General features: G+C 37.4%; 2 protein-coding genes and 2 non-coding genes across 6 annotated transcripts; 2 read left to right on the forward strand and 2 right to left on the reverse strand.

Moving 5' to 3' along the window:
* Positions 1 to 4113: 4113 nt before the first annotated feature.
* LOC149027375 (peroxidase 12-like) lies at positions 4114 to 5834 on the reverse strand. The gene is made up of 3 exons (XM_089162211.1): positions 5478 to 5834; positions 5139 to 5333; positions 4114 to 5031 (listed from the first exon to the last, which is right to left on the reverse strand). The coding sequence occupies exons 1-3, from the start codon at positions 5727 to 5729 to the stop codon at positions 4405 to 4407; spliced, it is 1074 nt and encodes a 357-aa protein (XP_089018337.1). The 5' UTR covers positions 5730 to 5834; the 3' UTR covers positions 4114 to 4404.
* Positions 5835 to 6966: 1132 nt separating this feature from the next.
* UBP27 (ubiquitin-specific protease 27) lies at positions 6967 to 18116 on the reverse strand. 3 transcript variants are annotated; one of them, XM_089162222.1, is made up of 10 exons: positions 17553 to 18116; positions 17330 to 17450; positions 15984 to 16084; positions 15663 to 15902; positions 14655 to 14732; positions 14389 to 14517; positions 11395 to 11532; positions 9738 to 9800; positions 8979 to 9344; positions 6968 to 8214 (listed from the first exon to the last, which is right to left on the reverse strand). In XM_089162222.1, the coding sequence occupies exons 1-10, from the start codon at positions 17814 to 17816 to the stop codon at positions 7942 to 7944; spliced, it is 1773 nt and encodes a 590-aa protein (XP_089018348.1). In that variant the 5' UTR covers positions 17817 to 18116; the 3' UTR covers positions 6968 to 7941. The 3 variants fall into 3 exon arrangements, with proteins under 3 accessions (XP_089018366.1, XP_089018348.1, XP_089018356.1); XM_089162230.1 differs by having other exon boundaries at positions 6969 to 8214; positions 14664 to 14732; positions 17553 to 18115; XM_089162240.1 differs by lacking the exon at positions 11395 to 11532 and having other exon boundaries at positions 6967 to 8214.
* A 1653-nt stretch (positions 18117 to 19769) lies between these two features.
* Positions 19770 to 19894, forward strand: LOC149027377 (small nucleolar RNA SNORD14). Its single transcript, XR_016171272.1, has one exon. It is a non-coding gene; the product is annotated as a small nucleolar RNA SNORD14 (small nucleolar RNA).
* Positions 19895 to 20530: 636 nt separating this feature from the next.
* LOC149027378 (small nucleolar RNA snoR99) lies at positions 20531 to 20631 on the forward strand. Its single transcript, XR_016171359.1, has one exon. It is a non-coding gene; the product is annotated as a small nucleolar RNA snoR99 (small nucleolar RNA).
* The last annotated feature ends 565 nt before the right edge of the window (positions 20632 to 21196 follow it).

Raw genomic sequence — 21196 nt, forward strand, 5'->3', positions numbered from 1 at the left:
GGTTTTTTTAATAATAAGAATGGCCTGTGATGCGATAGCATGCCTAGTTTTGTACTTCTAATGGGATTTGATACATTAATGGTACATATATTATACATAACCCTTGTAGAAGTGTAAAGATTCTCACAAAACTATCTATTACGTACGGAAAGATAGATGGCCATGGCTGGCTGAAGAGAAAAGACAAGGGGGACACAAGAGACTGGAGGGAGAAGGGTTTAAAAAGAAAATCATGTATATACCAACAGCGAAACCCGAAACCCTAAACCCCTAAACCTAACCTTAAACCTAACCCTAATCCTATCTCCTTGACCCCTTAACCCCTATCCCTATTCCCTTTAAATAAAGAAATTTATGTAAATGACGACAGTTTTCTGATGCATGAATGTCAATATATTATCAAAATTTTAATTAATTAGAACAAATACATCACTTGATCTAGGCCAAAAAGCAGGGAAATTAATGGTTTTTCTAGTAATAAGAATGGCCTTTGCAAGTTTTGAAATTGATAACACTCTTAGTTTTCGAGTTTTGATGGGATTTGATGCATTAGACGCTATTGATATCATTGATACCAGACAATATATAAATGTGGATATATCATACCATGATGGTGTCATATTGAATGACCTAAAGCCCATGCCATGTTTGTGAATGGATATGGGCCTAAGTATCCCATCTGGGCCAAAATCTAACCCATCACCATAGAGGGCTTAGTGTACGGTTCCATAAGTGCCCCTCAAGCAATGTAATGGTATAACTCGATCCCTCAAGCAATGTTAATGGCATTTAGTACTCCAACGGTCACCCAACAAACGAGTTTAAAAAATCAAATGATGGGTGGGTTAAAAAATTAAATTAGCGAATTGGGTCAGCTAAGCCTGCACAATCCTATGAAGGAATTGCAGGGAATTGTAGGAAAAGGAATTATAGAGGATGTGAATCTATCAAATGTGACTTTTGACGTTTCACATAAGAGGTGCTGACGATACTTCAACCTCGACCCTCAATCGCTACCGATATTTAATCATTAAATCCCTTTTTCTTCTATCCATGAGAAATAGATATTCCACCCTAAGAGGTGGTCCTCATACCTTATTGATGGTTGAAGATTAAATCTGATAGTTAATCGTCATTAGAGAAGACTTAGCTAGGGTTACGTTTTTTGGTAGCACTGACTAATGAACGATCACTGATCAATGAGTTCTTCCACGCCAGGCTTTCAAGAGTTCAACCTGCCAGTCATTCATTCCACCTTGCAGTAACACTCCTGTTAGACGAAGTTAAGTGAGCAACCGATATATATGTTTCATCAACCATTCAACCCTTTCTCTGTCTCTTCTCTTTCTTTCTTGTAGCTGCATGTAGCAGCATTAAATGGCTGAAAAAGAGAGAAAAATGACTAGTGGGCCTATAAATGCAGACTGATTAGAGACAAAGAAGTTTAGCAAGAGTGTCTGCATTGAGAGGGAAAGACAGAGAGTTTCCATGTTGGGGTGTTCATCGATCTCCAAGAGAATATATAGTTCAACGAGAGAGTACTGCAATGGCAGCCAAAGTTGCAGTTGCAGGTTGTGATTACTTCACAATCATGGGTGTCTCTGCAAGCTTCTGGATGAGAAAGAAGGATCCTTTTGTCTACTTCTCTTTAGTCGATCCTCTCTCCTAGCGGCGTGATTAACGGCTGTGAGGAAAGAGGAGGAACGACTCTGGGAGAAATTTTAGAAGACGACTAGAGAGATTTTCTCATCTGAGTGAGTTTTAGCCGTGACAGTTGGATTATAAATTTCTTAAATGCAATGCAAGCAATCCTAAGAGGTCAGAGTTGAAAGTCAGAGACACTGAGCAATTTATAATCCTATAGGTACAAGGTTGGATTATAAATTGCTTGGTGTCACAAACCTAGCAATGTAATGCAAGCAATCCTTGGAGGTCAGAGTTGGAAGTCGGGAACACCAAGCAATTTATATATAATACAATAGTATGAGGTCAGGGTTTGAAGTCAGGGACCAACCTCCTCCTTGTATTATGTAATACTTTCATTTTCAATATATAAAATGGTGTATAAAAAAAATTGTATTATAGTAAAATGTCACAGTTCAAATCTCCATAGGAACTGTTGCCGGGGAAGAGCATTATGTCCTAATTTCCAGAGAAACAATTTAATCTTAGGCAACGTATGAACTTTCCACAAGGATGTCCAAAAGGATAAAGAGTCTGAGGTGGTTGCTACACTCCTTTGTGTTTTTATTGCAAATGTGCTCCTGAATCGATTGTTTATCTTTTATATCATTGTCCTTTTGCAAAACTTTGTTGGAAAGTCTCTCCCCTTCGTTTGGATACAGATTTATTTCAAGGCCATGACATTGCGGACTGATGGAACTTCATTGAATCCTTATATCGGAGTACTGGTAATTTAGATTGGGTGCATACCATTTGGAATGTTGTAGCTTGGCTAATTTGGAAAGCTAGAAACATTTATTGGTTTGAAGGGTTTGCACTTAGTTTAAATATGTTTTTATGGTCCCTAAATGGTTTATTGCAGGATATTCATAGGTTTTTTTTTTTTTCTGAGACTATTTCCTTGGCAACAACAGGAGTGATTGAATCTCATATGTTATATGCTTCTAGTTTTTTATTTAATCCTTTGCATACGCAAACGATAGATATTGATGACATCAATTTCTTTCATATTTTTTTAGATGGTTCATGGGATTCAACAACTTTTCGTAGTGGTCGTGAAGGGCTTATAAAGATTCATTTTGAGTATTTCATAGCTGCTCGCATGAAAGCAAATTGGGCTTTATCTACACAACAAGTGGAGCTGGAAGCGATATGTGACATCATTCAAGTGGCTTCTACTTTAAGGATAAAGAATATCAAACTCTTTTCTGATTGTCAAGTCGTGGTCTCTAGTCTCCATGATCCTTCTAGTGCTTTAGATTGGCACTATTCCAACTTACTTCAACTTATTAAGCACTCTTTGTTGGGGTTTGACCGATGTGTTATTTTACATATATATTTCTAGAACAGAGAATAGTGCTGCGGATTTCTTGGCTAAGAGGGCCCGTTGTTTAGGTATGTCTAAAGTTTGGTGGATGCACCCACCTAAAGGACTTTATCCTTTGAACTATGATCCTGCTGGGAGGATTTCCCCAGACTGTTTCGAATGCACCGGTGGCCAAAAAAAAAACAGAAACAGGAGAAGCCTGCCTCTAGCCCCTATATATAAATGGGTTTTTTCAAAGAAAATTGTATTATCGTATTACTAAATGGCCGACTTAACAACAAAGACCTGCCGGAAAAAAACACACTCACATACCATACTTAGTAAAGAAATCAGGTTTGTCTATCATGTGGTACATGATGACTTGCACCCTATATATATATATATATATAAAATCACTTGTTAAAAAAAAAGAAAAACCGTAGAGGATGAGAATCCACTATTCCCTACATTTGTTGATATTTATTAATATCTAGACCCCCTTTGTCTCGAGTTGCCCTTTGTCCTATTTGTTTTACCATCAAATGGGCAATGTGTGGACTGATTTAATTGAAACTGTTAGATGAAGAGGAATCAAACCTTTTCAAATTTCTGGATTCATGAATCTGAGAATTATACCTGTTTGGTTGTAAAAATCTCTAAATTCATGAAATCTAGAGATTCATCTTTTTACACTAAAAACGTGAATCTATAGATTTATGGGTAAGGGGTGAAATCCAGAAATTTCAAAAAAGCTATACATTTGTACATTCACAAAAATCACGTCGATCAAATAAATTTTTAGGATGAATCCACAAATTTCATTCCACAACCAAATATCTAATTTTATAAATTATTACTCTATAGACTTGAAATCTCTAGATATTTGAAATCTCAAGACTCATGATACCAAACAGACCCTAAATCATTTTTAAATTTTCTATTTTTTATTTTCCTTTTCAAATTTTTGAAAATTTTTCTATAATCCTTTTTCTATTTGTGAAATATTAACACTTGTCCCTTCTAATTTTTTTGAGATGTGAGATTTTCTTTCTTTGGTAAGAAAATATCAGATTTTAGCTTCCCTCAAATAAACCAATCCACGCATCACCAATGACAAGAGTAAAGGCAACACAAAGATAAGATTGATTTGGATTTTTCTAAATAGAAACATTCAATTAGTCATTAAAGACTTTTGACTTTTGAGAAGTCATGAAAACCTTTACCTTTATTTTACACTAGTGGGGTAAAAAAGATGATCAAGAAGGCAAAGCAAGGACTATCAAACGTTTGAAAATACAGACAAGGCGAAATTACAAAAAGCACCTGCACGTGTGTTTCTTAGTAGAATGGTAGTTGTATTATAGAAGCCAGCTTCGAAAAGTTTCAGATTGGATGAGATGAGAAGAAGATTTAATTCATAACTCCTCGTGTTTCTCTTCGTCTTCTTCTCCGGCTCCGTCCACCACTGATGTCAGGTGAGTTGCAGAGTTGAGAGCGGAGCACTTCGCACGAACCTCTCCATTTTTCCCCGTCAAGACGTTAAGTTGACCCATCTTAATCATGCCTCGAACGAACTTCTCGAAAAACAGTTCCTCATCTTTTGCGAAGCTGACGACGATGTCTTTGGTTCTACTGTCCGTGTAAAGATCCTGATCAGAGGTGAAGAGTCCTTGTCGCTTCACCAGGTTAATGAAATACTTGTTGTCGAAGAAGTTGGGTGTACGGACATCTATGTCGGTGGTGACGTTGGGACCGGATTCTGGGCAGATGCTTTTCAGGTCCTCTGCAAATTCGTCTTCCAGGGTAGGATCTTGGGTTGGGTAGAGGCGGTCGGTGAAGGAAGAACAGTGGCCAAGACCAATGGTGTGGCCACCGGAGAGTGCGACGGCGTCGGAGGTATCCAAGTTCTTGCTGGCCATCAAGCTAAGCACTGCGCTTGTGTTGCTGGTACCAGGTAGCAGGTTCGCTAGAGTTGCTTCCCTTGTGGCAAAGTTCACACTGTCTCGTCTCCCTAAGGGTACTCTGTAATCTGGACCCCCTGACTGCACAGTTTTATCAAAATTTGAGGGTTTAGCATTTGCATGTGAATTGCTCGACGAAAAGCCGAAAAAAGGTTTGTTTTTTGAAGATGAGCTTTATAAAATTTTACCAGGAAAACGGAATCACGGGCAGCAAGAGCGACAAGGTCAGCACAGGAGACGACGGCGCCACAGTGCTCCTGGACGAGGGCTTGGAGGTCGTTGATGATCTCGAAAGCCTTAGCTCTCAGGGTTAAGTTGGGTGGAGCATCTTGTTCACTTGGGCCACTTGCTGAACCATCTAGCAACACTGAAGCATCACATCCCTGCAGTTGTTGTGAAATTTAATGACAACCCACACCATCATCATCAACCATTAATAAAACTCTCTGACTGATTACCAATCAACTACTTCATAAATGAAATTGAAGGGAAGAAGAAGAAGAAGAAGAAGAAGAAGATAAACTAACCAGAACAAAGCAGTCATGGAAGTGAAGACGGAGGAGGCCAGCAGCTTGGCCAATATCTTTCTTGAAGACCTTCTTAAGATGTTTCCTCACGATGCTGTCCACGTGAGGGCATTTGGACTTGTAGAATGTCCATGAGAGTCCATTCACCATATCATGGGAAGCTTCAGAATTTGCCTCTGAAACTCCCAACAGAAAAAAGGAAGAGATCAAGAGAAGAGACACAAAAGACGAAGCTATAGAGGAAAATGCCATGGTTGTTCTAATTAAGCTTGTTCTGCAGCTTAAATTGATGAGGGTTCATTTATATAGGCAGAATGCCAACTGCCCACGCTTCATTGTTCTTGTAATTACCCTGAAGTCAAGTCTTTGAGCCCTCATTATGCTGTGTGTGTTACCCTTATCACATGTCACAAAGTTGCCGACGAGATAGTTATCTTTTTGTTCACCTTTTAAACCTATTTTCTTTTTCATACATGGATATGCCTCTTCTGTGGTGTTGGAAAATTTCTCTAGCAAAAGATAAGTCAAATATTTGTTGGGTTGAATACTGATTTTTTTTCCCCTGAGAAACAGTGTTTTTGAAAGAAAAAAAATGATACAATTTTAGGACTTTATATTCGAGCATGTGGTGAACACAATGTGGTGAATCCACTTATTCTTTATCGGATTATTTTCTCCCCTCGAATTTAGTTTGTGGTGTGGAATATTTCGAAGATACTTATATATGAAGTTTTCTTGTTATCACATCAGTGACTGTGAAGGGTGTTTCAAAAAACTAATATTGTAACAGAGTTGGAAAATTCTTCGATTCTTGCCTTAAATTGATTTGTCTCTTACACTCTATCCTTGTCACCAACTTGGTATTCATCTGACTTGATATTTTGCGAGGAAGGTAGGAAATATTTGTAAAAGAAGTTTTGCCTTTCTTTATAGCATGGTAAATTGATGAATTGTTCACCATAGTACCATTCTATACAGACAAATGTCTAAAACAACAATCAATATTTCAAATCTCCAATCTTAACAAATAACAACCCTTCTTTCTTCTACCAAAAAAAAAAAACATTTCAAATCTTCAATATATAAAAAACAATGACGATGGCTAAACTTTTATGTTTATGTAGAACTTTTTCCTTTCGTGTTTATCTGCATATCTCTTAAGAACAGACCAATCTATTGTTCTATATTTTTTTGGTAGAAATCTTCTGTTCAAAGATCCATTTGGCACACGCCATTGAATCATTATATAGAACTATGACCAAGGGAAAGGATATTTCAAGTTCCTCAACAAGAAAGGATATTTCAAGTTCCTTGTATATAGGAGTTTTTCAAAGGAGTAAGAGTCTTTAGCACATCTGGTAGGAAGGAAAGAAAAAGCCAAGTAACAAGCAACTCAGAACTAGCGGTTCTTGCATCATTAACTTTAACAAATGGCAATTTTCTATTTGTCATGTCTGATTGTCCGAGTTTGAATTCCTTATCTCTAAAGTATTTAAGATTTCAAAACGGTGGAAATCATTGTTGATATGTTAACTGCCCTGATCTTGACAGCTAGTTTTTTAAGAATAGTCAAAATTTTAAATACAACATGTGAAAAAGAGAAAATCGTGGAATGCATTATTTTAAAGGAGAAAAACGACTTGCCATGATGCCGGTGTGTAATGAAATTCCCTCACCAACTCAATAACTACTACACCGGTGAAGCTATCGCACAATTCGTATAGACACAGAATAAGGGGTGAGAAAGAATGGGTCAGATACAAGAGTTGGAAAAAGGGGGCTATTATCAAAATTTTCAAGTGAGGGGATATGTCATCAGCATATTTAAAAGGGTCTAAATGTCATTTATCCAACTCAGAGGGAAGTAACTGTTGTTTACTCTCTTTTTTTTTTTTTTTTTTTTTTTTTTTCAAGTAACAACCGATTGCTTTCCTGGATTGAGCTCTGGAGGGGTAGGACACTCACTAAAAATGGTTGAACACAAAACCTAAATTACTTTTTATGCCCCAGCAAGTACTACTTAAAATGGAGAAAGAAGAAATGTCGCCTATCTTTTGTCGAAATCCTGTTTTTTTAATTTGCAAAGGTAAGGTGGAAAAAATTATGAGACCCATATATAATAAAGGTGAGAAAACAGGAAATGACAGAAAATTGTGAAAAAAATTTAAATGTGAGTCTCACTTTGTGGTTTTTTACATTTTTCAATAAAAATCCCACCTATTTAGTAAGGTGTTGAAAAAGGATGGGTTAGAAAATTAGCATTCCACGTCTACGGACAAGCTTCTTTAAATTAAAGAAGCTTGTCATCACAATGAACCAAACAAACTGTCCATTTAAGAATTATTTGATTGAAAAGATTAGCATGTAATGAAAGGAATATTTCAAGGACCACACTAGACCAGAAAGCTCCAGCTTTAATACCTGAAAGATGATGCAGCAGCTATTTAAAATCAGTTGTGCATCGTTAGGGCTGTTCAATTCTCTCATAGAAAAGTAAGCTCGCTTCTGCACTAAGAACATCTTTTTCTGAGACACTAAACACTTCAGAATCAGAGATACCAAACCAGCAAAAATGTCCACAACCAGTGCTTTCATCGGGGTGCGTGTTATTCAACTCAGCCCTTACTTTTCTATAAACTGTGTAATGACCACTTCCAACTCTACCAAAATGTTCAACTACAGCAACAAGTTGATACATGTAACTCCTTGAAGGTGCTGATGGACAAGTCCTTTTAGCCTGAATCCATAAAAAGTAAAAATTTCAAAACCTGGAAATGATGAGACTGATCATGAATAAATGCAACACAATGGTCAGTTTAACAATAAGAGAACCTGAATTGATGACTGGTCACAAGAAAGAAAGGAGAGTAAAAAAAAAGAGACGAAGAAGAACACACAATCATCTGAGAAATGGGCAGAACATTCTTGAAGGTGCTAATGGACAAGTCCACTACCAATAACTGAAAGACTTAAAAAGACTGGGCATCAACGAGTATACACATAAATTAATAAATAAATAAAGCCTAAGCACATTGACACACTTAACAGCCAACACCATTTTGTGCTTAATACAATTGATGGACTACCATCCCAGCTCCAAGTTCCTTTGAACCCAGAATCAGCATGTCTTGAAACACAGATCCAATAAGCCAGAATTGGTCCCAACTCCCAAGAACCCAAGTATTAGACCTCAGACCTGAAAAGTCAGCGACTCTAGGGTTTTGTGGCATGAAAAAGCTGGTTCTCCTATCTGATTCCCAATTCAAATTCTTCTTCTTCTTTTTCTTTTCCCCCCCTTTTCCCCCTTCCTTAAACTGTGCCCATTACACAAGTACCAGAAGAAAGAAGAACAAATGCAAGTTTGTAAACAAAAGATAATCATGTATAAAACTTGATCTCAAACCTAAAAACCATTTTTGCATACTAAAAATTGCAAGTGAGGGGAAGAGAGATGAGAGCAGATCTGACAAATGTATGGTTAGCAAGCAACAACTGACCAACCTTGTCAATGGATCGGGATTGGGGTCCAGCAACATTAAAACCTGAGCAACCTTCCATGTAGCTCAAGCCAGGTTCTTCTTTAAAAGGTTGGGAGTATTTATCACTAGGTGATTTATCTGCAGAGCATCCGAATCCATCTTCAACGACTGTTGATGAAGATTTGCCATCTCCTGTGAGTCCATATGTATGCTGCAGTATTCGTGTATCAATAGGCATCTTAAAAGAATTGAGATAAGGAACCAATTGGTGATGTTGCCGCTTCACTTGCATTATGCCTGTATTTTTTTCGTGGTCTTCATTCACCATTCCCACTCCATCTTTCGTGAAAGGGAAGAGGTCTAAGATCAAAGGAAATGATACATGACCCTGAAAACACAAATATATTCCAATCATGGGCTACAACCTCATTTTGGTACGCAACAATATAAAAATATTCAGTAATAAAATTTAGAAATGAAACTAGTTACAAGGGGTAGCGAAGAATAAAATTTAGAAATGAAACAGTAAACGGCATTAACTCCAACAGGGAAAGACAAAGAATTAAAATTTGCACATTCATATAGAAACATTAGATGACAAAGAAGTACTCTCAAATTTGCAATTATTACATGCACCAGAATGTATACAACAACAACCAAATGGGTTGGCTACATGGATTATTTCCCTCCAATCAGCTCTATTTGAAGTCTTTCAAAAAGTCAGAATAACTCCTGCGCATATAACACTTTAAACAATTTTTGACAAGATGATTTCAAATACCTGAAGTTTGATTAATTCACCGAACTGATTCACTGAAGCACGTTGGAGATGAATACATAGAATCTGTGAATCAACGGGTATTTAAAGATCATATACAATGTATCAGCACTCATCCAATCATCAGGTAAAGGCAGCATTCAATCAATCTCATCACAAAGAATAAGGCAAGGTATCAAACTAAAGCTAAGAAGACGTAAGGTAACCATGGTTGACGACTAGATGGACCATGCAACTACGGACCAATATCCAGTCCATTTCTTCCTTGTAAATGTGTGACATGTGTCTCAGCATCACATCACAAAGTTGAGGTCCATTTACAAGTCAACATCATTTTTTTTTTAAATTTAATCACAACTCTTTGATGTGACTTATAAATGGATTTCAACCATTTGATGTGATGTTGGGACACATGTGTTACATCTACAAGGAAATCAGAAATGGACTGGATAAATTTCCATGCAACTACCCAACAAACAGTACATTTTCAATAGGGACCATGCAAATAATGGGGTCAAAAGTCCATTGACAACCAAAGATAATTTTTTTTAGAACGAAAATTAAGAATTCTCTTAAGAAATAAGCATTACGCTAAAAAATATGCAATTCCTTTTATTGTTTACACCCTCCCCCCTCCTCCAAGTTGATGCAACTCTTGGGTTCGAAAACCCAGTTTGGGTCTTATGGGGCATCAATCAATTAGAACCTAAATGGTAAGGCAACAACAGTGGTTTGGTAACAAAATAGAATCTTAAATGGTCAACAAGGTATACAAGAAGAATTAGATAAGATAAGAATTATTGAAGAACCAGGATAATACTGCCATTAGCAATAGAAAAAGAACTCCGACACAAAAAATAAGTGTAAAAGAGGGAATTCTAGGAAAGGAATGAACTACGGCGCCACTTTTATTTTAACCAAGCCATCTTCTTCCATGCAAAATAAAGAAGCTTCCAGAGATAAAATCAGCATAGAAACATGAGTTCAATCTCAAACCCATTAGCTTGTATTCATTCAAAATTTCAGGGTGATATCTCAATGCTTTATTGATTGCGGCCCACAATAGGATGAACCAGCAACTTGAGAGTGTTAAAATTTCTGAAATGGATCCCGGCGGAATGGTAGATACCAGATCTGGATCCAAATCAGTAAACCAACATATAGAGAACTTTGAGGAAAGACATCCAAGAGGCTTAGCTGCCCTGAGGAGGTAAACTACCTCCCAGAATTTCAGGCCAAATAGATTGGCATTCAAGAGGTTCTAATGAATTGTTTAATCCCACATATATATACTTTAAATACAGATGCAGGAAAAGGATAAAAAGAAAATGAATGAATAAAAGAAGGAATCACTGAAGAATGGCAGCCAAGAGAGAACTCAGAGGAAGGTACAGCTCATGGAGCAAATGTCCCAACAACTTTCTTCACTCTAAATAAACTGTCTTTCATCAGTTACAACAATTAATTTAATCTTTAAAGACTTAACACGATGATAATCCTCATCAAAGCTAAAACAGAAATTCAACTTCTATATCTGAAACACATCTCTGTATCAAGTTCTACCACTACCTAGACTACTTGTTTCACTCATTAAAGACATGCTTCAAGTTCCAAATGCAAGCATCTTAAGATACATAACGTAGGGTCTTAACCTCCATACCTGTGGACAGCGAGCAATACTTAACTGCTTGAAACTATGAGAAAAATCATTTGACCACGGCACTGCATCCTGAGGAAAGAGATTTCTGCAGTCACAGGAATCATGTCCCATACAACAGCTAAGCTTTTCCACCAGTGCCTGGGAGATGAAACATTTTTGCCACATTATGTATAGCACACTTTGAGTGATCAACTTGTTTCCTTTAAATCTGTGGTATTCAATAATCAATATCTTTTGACCAAAATTTTTTTTTTTTTTAAATACAATAATCAATATCCAATACTTGGCTAAAAAATGGGATTTGAATGCAAATGCAGTGTGTTGGTCCAGGATTGATGGATCCTCCAGATAATCCTTCTTTCAACCTTGATGACTGCTATACATACTTTTGAAGGGGAGAGAATGTAGCAACCACCCCAGAGAGAAAATTGATAGATTTGATGGTTACGCCATTTAATAAGAAAGGAGGGGATCTGAAAACTGGCCAAGCACAACTCTGCATGTCCAATCATACCAACTAACCTGCCATGAACCGCAAAACCATAAGGTTTTAACTCTACGCCAGTGTCTAGAACATCTTATCCAGAAGATAAACTGTCAACCAACAGCACGCAGGACAAGTCTACCTTATATAAATAAAAGAAGGGCCACGAAGGCTCTGCCGCTCTGGTGCAAGTCCCCGTTTCACAGGATCCTAGGAGGGATGGACTACACTGGTCCCAATAATCAAGACTCAGAACTCATGCAGACTGAGTTTCTGTACCATCGGACCAAGTAACACCCCCTAACATAACTGGTACAATAACATATGGGATACATATGGTATAGTAGGTCATCACTGTCACAGTCTGCAACAGTATGTTCTGTTGTGGTTTCTTTAGCTTTCATTGCATGGCTTAGTAAGGTCTTCTATTATGTCAACAACAAAAGAGTCTCCTAGTCCTTGAAGTAAATTAGTCAATACTTACTGCTACATAATGACGTGAGAGGACTGCCATAAATTTGTAATGTTCTTCTAACTTCTGGCTGTATCTTCTCTCCTTCCTTCCTCACTTCTTCTACACAGTAACAGTTCCTACTTCTGATAACACTCTTGGCATCAAAGCAGGATTGATCAGTCCATGCAGCCTCTAAAAGATTGAATTTCTCCCATGATGTGCAGCTAACCCTTACTGGAAATTTCTACAATGAGTGCCTAGTTTATAAAAATGAAAAAACTAGTGCTCTTTTTGGTTTTGTCAATAGTTGTCAAAGCATCATCTTGGCATCGTAGACCTGGTTGCCTTGGATGTCTTGCTCGCTTAATTGGTGTCAGCCTGTATTATAACCCTCTTAAACACCTCAGTTTGCCTAGGCATCATGACAACCATAGTTATGTCATGTAGGACCAGTTCCTCGGACTGGCACAAACCAATTGGAGCCCAGAAAAAACGAACAGGTTCAAATTAGACTTTGGTCTAGTAGGATATTTAAGAGTCAATTTTGTTTGGGAGTATGTTCTTAATCTTTTCATTTATTTCATCATCTTTGGGTGGGTAGATTATGTAGGGTTTATTTCCAGTTTGTTCATTTCAACTTTAGTTAAGAGTTCCATTATTATATGTTGCTTTGTCACCACAATGTAACATGATTTTCATTTATTTCCAGTTTGTCTGGCAATTATAGCTAGGTGTTCTCATTTGTTTCATCATCTCAGGTTATGTCTTGAGGAAGGGGAAAACAACCTTCCCTTCAATTCAATATGTTTGGATTGCTCCATGTTTCAGAACTACATCTCTACCTCGCCGTCATTACTCTCTAACCTTCACTTTTATCACACATCCATCCCTCTTCTTTAATTCTAATTCCCTATTCTCTCCTTTCCTCCAGTTTACCTCAATGAGTCTTAAGAAGAACAGCGCACCCAGTTCAAGAGGCACTCGCCACTCGCCACCATGGGAGGAAAGTCATAATGATGCAACCTTAATACTGCCACTTCATTCTTTGATTGTAGCTCTTTGGCCATTGGGCAGGCCCACAGACAATCCGTTATCAAACTCCTGATTGCAGCCTTAAACTATCTACATGAAGAATAATTTGTGCAAAATATTTTTCATATAGTTATGTACCTATTTATGTCAGGTTAATTAATTATCTATCCTGAAGGTACCAGTGTCATGGATTTTGGTTGATTGAATCAATTTCCCCTGGTATTTTCAATCTGATCAATCTCATTTCAAGTTTTAAGGTTTCATTAGCCCCTCAGGTATGCACATTCCATCTCTATGTGATCAGAGGCTTTTATCTATCGAAGAAGCCCACCAACCTAACTGCTGGCAGTACCCTGTTTTTCAGTTGGCAGAATCAATTTCTGCAATCAGTCCAAATCTGACCATCAGATTCAGTTGGCTTTCTAGGGCCTTACTTGCCCCACCCTCTTCTGGGAATGGTTGACCTTGATTTGAAGGTGATCTGCCTTCTTAGAAAGGAAGTAGTCTTTTATCACCCTAATGTTGTTTAAGTTGATCTCAGGAGTGCTACAAGCTGCTGGGATACATTAAGGCTATTGCCGCTTCAACAAGTTGCAAATTTGTGGGTTACTATTCGTAACATTAACCAAGGAAGTTGTTCCCTCATTTGAGCTCTCACTGTTCTCTTTGTTCCCTCACATGATTTCTTGTTTGTTGGAAGGTAATCTATGATCCTCCAAGGGATTAGACTGACCTTGGTTCTAGTCTTACATTAACTGTATACTTATTGTACCACCTTCAGGACCTCAAAACCAAGGTTTCAAGTTGAACACCGGAAATACCAGATTTCGAAATCCTGCAATGTCTCAGTTTCTCTCTGACCTAAACTCAACTGGAAACTGAGATTTTGAACCTTGATTAATAGTATCCTGCATAACCTAACCTTTTACCACCTCCCTACATTGATTGACACATTTAGTCCAGATTATGGATTTTATTTTGGACTTTGGGAGAAAACATTAAGTGGATTACCAAAAACAAATACCTCATTTTGTCCTATGGAAGATAAGTATTTCAAAGCAGCATTATGCCAACAACGGCTGCAATGATAGTTCTGTATGTACTCAGCAACAGTGAACTGCTTCATGCAATCCTCCACGGTACAACCATCAATCTAGAATTGTTTGAATTCAATACCAAAAAAGAAAGGATAAAACCAAGAGTTAGATACAGAGAAAAATTACAAAATGACGAAGAAAAGCAGATTAAGGACTAAAACATACAAAACCCTCAAAATGATGAGACCCTCACTGGACGTACAATGGTTGAGCTACAACCCAGGAGTGGTGAGAGAGGCAAGCTATGGAAAAACTCAAAAACCATTGAGATCTGCAAAAGCAAATAGGAAAAAGATACAGATGAAGAGAATAATGCAAAAATTGTATATGCAAAACAAAAATAGAAACCACTATATGCAAACCATAAAATATAAAAGATACAGGAAGATCGGAATTTAACGTTAACAAGAAGATGCAAGTGAATAGATTCTGATGTAACTATTTCCATCAAGGAGATCACCAATTACAGAAACCAATGAAAGTGGACGATTGCAAACTAGACAATAACCTTTCACTCTATAACATGCAATGGTTTCCCTACAAACTGTGCAGCTTTTTATTCATCCAAAAAAAAAAAAAAAACTGGGCAGCTCAATATCACCTCAACATTTTCCATCAATAGTGTACCCTTTTTTTTTTTTGGTGGGGGGATAAATAAATTATCATTATCAAAACACCCAACGGGGGAAAAGAAGAGTATACAAAGAGAAAGGATAATGTGCCAGAACTAACTATACTCTAGAGTAGTTGTCAAAGCAGATGGCTTTCCAAATCATGACCAACGACGAAGACTCGGAAGTCCATCTCCTCAGGTTGAGCTCCCACTACAAGTGATGGATGGTAGCACCAAAAACCAACACGGTCGCAAAAGTATTGCATCTTCATTGTGATGAGAATTGCTCCTACTTATAATATAGATAGTTTAGGGAACAATATTTCTGTCATTTTGTTTCTACTATATCTTTTTCAAATCTTGACCATAAAAGGGGGGCCCGGCCTAACAGTCTGACCCTCCATCCTTTCCGACTGGTTATTCATCTACAAATGAAAGGTCTAAGGCAATGAATGATTATGAACAAGACAGAGCTATACACACCTAGTAATTGACAATCTGAACAGATTGACTACCTAGGTCAATGGCTCTTGAAAAGAACGGCACAACAAGACAAGTGATAACTATGTTGCAAGCTAGATAATCAACCTGAGATGAACAACTTTTACAAGTTAAAACGCTCCCAAGAATCCCATCAAATGGTCCAAGAAAGCACTGCTGCCATCTTTCCCACTCATTCTGGCGTTCCCTAATCGATGTGGTGGTGGTGGGAACTCTACGAAGAGAAGGAGCCAAGACATCAGCAATAGATCCACAATTTGGAACATAGAATTCCAAGAATTCCTCTCTTAAAGAAGACAAGAGATGAAGAAATGCTTCAGCTGCATCCTACATGTACAATGGAGGCGAATGAGGAGCTGACACATCACAATCAAATTGCCAAAACAAGCAAAACACCACAAAAGCCACCTGCTGGTTTGTTAAATTAAAATTGGGAATATATAGATCCATTCCAAGCATCACACCCTGTGGACTCAAAACCCTCTTCCTGTCCTGGAGGATGCATAGTTCTGCCCAAAAAAATAAATTAAAATGGAAATAAGCACTAAATTTCTCTCAAAAATCAGGAAAAAATTGACCTCAAGATAATAGCATATACTAATTACACCAAGCACATATTGCACACAAAATCCTAAGACCATTAAGCCCCACTTTGACTTTTTTTAAAATAAAAATTTATTGGCAGAAAACAATAAGGGGTTAAATGTAATAAGATATCATGACGAGCAATATAATTTTCTAAACAATTGAAACAAAGATAATCGACCACAAAGAACTAGTAATCTGCTTTCATACAATGAAAAACCACTGCTGGCAAAAAAGAATATCACACCACAAATATCCACTTAAATTGAGAAGCCTGTGTTATGACCATTGACAAATTCATGCGCTAATGGGATGAGTTGGAGATGGTAAGCAATACGACACTCATATGAGCTACCTCATTTGGGACAGAATTATCTGAACCCACATAACCATGCAAATTTCAAATGCATGCCTAGTATCCTAATCTTGGGATGGATCCAACTCCTTGAGATGTATCTTTCCCAAACCCAATACAATCCTCATCAAAAACAGATTAGATAGTCACAGAAGTACCTACTTCTTCAATCATAACAACAAGCATGTGTCACAGCTTTAAGAGTTTAACATCAAGTAGATCAGTTGGCAACTTCCTAAGAAGTCATCTAGATCATATTCACCATTTGAGATAGATCTGGGAAACATATATTATGAGTGAAGGCATTTAGAAAGCTATGATTAAAAAGAAAGAAGAAAGAAACAGGCAAAATAATCTATTTCTACTCAGATTTTCTACTTCTAATTTAATAAGTCAATTTCCCGAAGCCCCAAAGGGGAAGTCAACTGCAGATAAGACAAAGTGACCAACAAGGAAATGCTTTGTTCGATAAGCTTCAGTCCACCTAGAAGACCATCTTATCATTCCACATTAGGACAAAGGGAAGTGGATTTTACCTTTCGATATTGAAATTTGCATATTTTACCACCATATTTCCCGATAATTAACCACTCTTTCTCCTCAACTACAATGTTGAGACTGGAACACATCAATGTTCTTGGGGGAGAACAAAAAATGAAGATCATCAAACTATGACAGAGACTCTGAACTTATAACAGTTTCTCATCGCAGGCTTGAAAAGAGCGAATTTGTTCAGATATCTTACAGAAATACTAAACGCTAACACGTGGACAGGCATTGGCATTTATCTGTAAAAATTACAATTAGCGATTACCTTCCAACAAAGCAACCAAAGCAACAGTAAGAGGCGTGCTTTCGAGCTGTTTCTCAGACAACTCATCTTCCTCAATTACTTTTTGGAGATGAAGAACGAAGGAGGGACAACTGGCAAGTGCCTGAGGAAAATTTCAGGTTTCAATTTGTGATTGAAAAATATTTCAAAAACATCAAAATAGATAAAGTTACAAAAGCTAACTCCAATTTTCACAAATTTATACCTGTAAAATTACATTGAGGAAACAATTATTGCCTAGATTTCTCAAACCAGCTACGAAGCATGGCTTCTCCGAACTGTCCTTCCTCTCAAACCACCACGGCAAGCTGGGAAAGCGTCCATTCTTAACATCTCTTATTGCCAAAACCAAACCAGCAACACCCAAAAACCCTGCAACAGAGATACGAATCCCAGGATACGATATACGATATCCATGTTGGAGTTTTCGAATGATCTCATAAATGCTGAGTTCTCCTCGTTTTCTCATCCGTTAAACAATTATTTCCTTTACAGCCAAAAAGCATGGCCCGGTACTTGATTTAGGTACCGAAGAAACAACTGAGGTTCCACTGGAACAACCAGAGAACCCTAATTTTCGGATAAATGATTCTCGATAAACTTGAAAGTAGACCACTGCAAGATCGATATAATTGATTGATTGATTTTTCTTGTTTCTTCTCTTTAATGTACTTCCTCCGACTCCGTTTCAAGTTGAGGTTCCCAAATAAATCACCGACTTTTTTCTCTCAGATAGATGCTGCCGCTCTTAAGTCAACGTTAAGTAAAACCTCCGTTTGCCACGTTCAGGATTTTAAAACACTCGGAATCGGGTTATTGACGAAACGGATTATAATAGATCGGAGTCAATTTGCCACCTTTTCCTCCTACGTTTTGTAGTTGCTTTGAACCGATGGAAATCGGGGATCAATTTGGATGATTCCGAAATCCACCGGTTCTTTTTCTGGTGAAACGAATCGACACTTTTACCAGACAAGGCAAGTTAATTTTCTTTAAAAAAAATTCAGAGCCACCCTTAACTTACAGGGTTGCAATAAGGTCGGGAGAGGCTGAGTTTTTACAATTTCAAGCCCATCCTAATATCCTATATATTTTAATTTAAGCTCATTCTCCCGTGATCTTAATTCAATTCAATGATTATTGTTTCTAACTCTAAGCCTTATAGAGCCTTGATTAGCCCTGTCTCTAGCCTTGATTAGTCATATACTTGACTATGTCTTTGGCCTATTCCTAATCTTGACGTTGGCCCTAATTGACCCAATACTTGGCTCTGGCCTTATTTGGCCGTATCCTTATCCATTTTCTAAATTAATTGTGATCAAGCATTAAAGAAAAAAATTAGGGCCATAATTAAGACTAAAATCATAGTCAACATCAGAGTCAAAATCATGGCTAAAAATCAGGGACGAGTCGGGACAGTGCCAGTGGGCCAAAGAGTAATCTAAGCCAGCACTTGACCCTAGTTAGGACCAGAATATTTTGGTTCTAATTAGCCTCATGGCCAAAATCTGAAGTCCAAACCATTTAAGGCAAATTAGGGCTGGCAAAACTTGCAACCCTATTAAGCTACGGAATGACATTAATATTATAGGCATTAAAATTTCTCATTTTCTTCCAAAAATATATGTCGTACTAAAAACTTCCAATAGATTTTGATTGTTACCGTTCATTTTTTTTTTTTTTTTTGGGTAGTAAATTGTTACCGTTCATGTTATTCCGTGGCAAAAGTTGCGCTCGGATGCCGTTGCGAATAGAATGATCTCGAGTAATTCCCATCCGATGGTCCAAATCAGGCCAAGCTAAATCTTACGCGACACGATTCCCACTTCATTCATTCTCTGTAACGGAGCCTTTCTCAACCCTAAAGTCGCCTTCGTCCGTTATATATATATCCCTCTTTCTCCTCTCAAGCGCGCGCGTCACAATACTCCCATGATTTCCTTTTGTAGATTTCGGAGTAGCTCTTAGTTGAATCAACAATACAAGCGTTACCTATTTCTGGTTACAAGCGTTTCTAAGATCCATCATATGTTTTTATCCTGGTGTTTCTCATTCTTATTCCGTTAATTGTTTTTTCTACTTTTGAATCTTCATAATCTGTTCTTTGATCGTTGAATCTATCTAATTGTTTTAATTCTTCGATGATGATTAATTTCAAGCCTGGTTTATCAAGAAGATTCACAATTGCTGCTTAAGAGCTTTCGCGTTCGCAGGGCTTGACAGCTTGTTCTGCTTCCATCCTTTCTTGGATCTATGAGACTAGATCTCTTTGTCCTGATTACAATTGCTTGCCGGTGATAATGTTTCTACTCTTCAATCGATTTAGTTTTAATTATTATATTCATTTGATTTTATAAATTCTGTTATTGGAATCGACCTCGAAAGATTACTGGAGGTTTTACAGAAGCTGTACACTTGGTCATGTCTGTGATGATAAACCTTAAGGCTAGTTTCTCATGAACATTCGCAGTGGCCGCCTGAGAGCTTTCGCCTTCGCCAGGCTTGAGAGCTTATGCTGCTTCACTCCTTCCTTGGATGTCTGAGACTGACCTGTTTTTAATTAAATATAATCTTTGATTCTTTACTTAAATCTAAATTTTATTTTAGCTTAGTGTCTTTTCCAGTGACATTTGATTGGTTGTTCGATATTCGCAATACAAAGGAGTTTTTGTTATTGAAATCATATTATGCTTCAGATTAAACTAATTTTATCTGCATTTTCAGTTTGGTTTCTGTATGACCTTTTTGTACCAATTACAATTGCTTGTCGATGATAAGATTATTTGTTTTTTGCAGTCGAACTATTTTTCTTCACAGTTGCTTAAAAATCTGTTACTGGATTTAACCTGCGAAAATTATTTTCAATCATTTAAAACTTGGTACTCTTGGTCATGTCTCATGAACATTCGCAGTGGCAGCCTGAGAGCTTATGCTGCTTCATTCCTTCCTTGGATGTCTGAGACTGGCCGTTAACGATTGAAGTGATACTTCCATTTGAATTTAAGATCCCTAATTTATCTTACTGACCTTTTCGGTGTTATCTAAGTGATTATAGGAATTTGTAAGGTTGAAATGGTTTCTCTTTATTGCAAATCATTTTATGCTTCAGATGAAATGAATTATATGTGCATTTACATATTGGTGTCTCTTCGGGACTATGTCACCCCCTTTGGCCGGGTTAGGGTGCCTCAGGGATGAACAAGGTCCTGATATCATTATCCATCCATTTCACTTTGTCAGCAGTAATTTTGGTTTTCTGCTGATCATTGTTGGATGGAACATGTCTTTCTCTTTAAGATTTCCTTCCTTGTGGTCTTGCAGATAGGTAGTGGTCCTTGTCTTCGTCTCAAGAATTCTGTTCTCCTCACCGAAAGCTTTATTAATTCATCAATGGGACATCAAAATCTATTTCTCTTCAAACAAAATTTGCTGACAGTATTACTAGGAAAATATTGTTGCATAATAGATTATTCTATTTATTGATTTTTTTTGCCGTGAAATAATTCGTGGATATCATCTATCATTCATCAACATTCTTTAGGGTATAGGTTGATTGTTCTTGATTTCTATGAAGCGGTTGTACGTGCTGATTGCTCCGTCCATTTGAAGGGACTCATATTAGCAATGTGTATCTTATTGGGTCCAATCTCTTGTACCTTCGATCGGGTTATGAATGATTTTCTTGTGAATTTTTCTACTCGAAACCCTATGGGTGGGTGGAACATTTTGATGGTGTTGAATTTGGATTTCAACAGACTTTCGAACCTCCATGCTACATCTTTAAACCTAGGCTGGATGGTAAACTAGAGATGGTAGCTACCTACTTGCTCACCTTACCTATTAGTTGTC

This window comes from Hakea prostrata, chromosome 1, assembly GCF_041222555.1.
Source record: "Hakea prostrata isolate BN-2017 chromosome 1, UWA_Hpros_2, whole genome shotgun sequence".
In the NCBI taxonomy this organism is placed as follows: Eukaryota; Viridiplantae; Streptophyta; class Magnoliopsida; order Proteales; family Proteaceae; genus Hakea; species Hakea prostrata.

Coding starts and splice junctions, on each gene's coding strand:
- UBP27 (XM_089162222.1), bottom strand. CDS start 17,816: ATGAGAAAACGAGGAGAACTCAGCATTTATGAGATCATTCGAAAACTC. Junction 15,903..15,983: donor TTAATTTAACAAACCAGCAG/GTGGCTTTTGTG, acceptor TTGTACATGTAG/GATGCAGCTGAAGCATTTCT. Junction 9,345..9,737: donor GTGAATTAATCAAACTTCAG/GTATTTGAAATC, acceptor TTGTGTTTTCAG/GGTCATGTATCATTTCCTTT.
- LOC149027375 (XM_089162211.1), bottom strand. CDS start 5,729: ATGGCATTTTCCTCTATAGCTTCGTCTTTTGTGTCTCTTCTCTTGATC. Junction 5,334..5,477: donor TCCATGACTGCTTTGTTCTG/GTTAGTTTATCT, acceptor CAACAACTGCAG/GGATGTGATGCTTCAGTGTT. Junction 5,032..5,138: donor CCCGTGATTCCGTTTTCCTG/GTAAAATTTTAT, acceptor AAAACTGTGCAG/TCAGGGGGTCCAGATTACAG.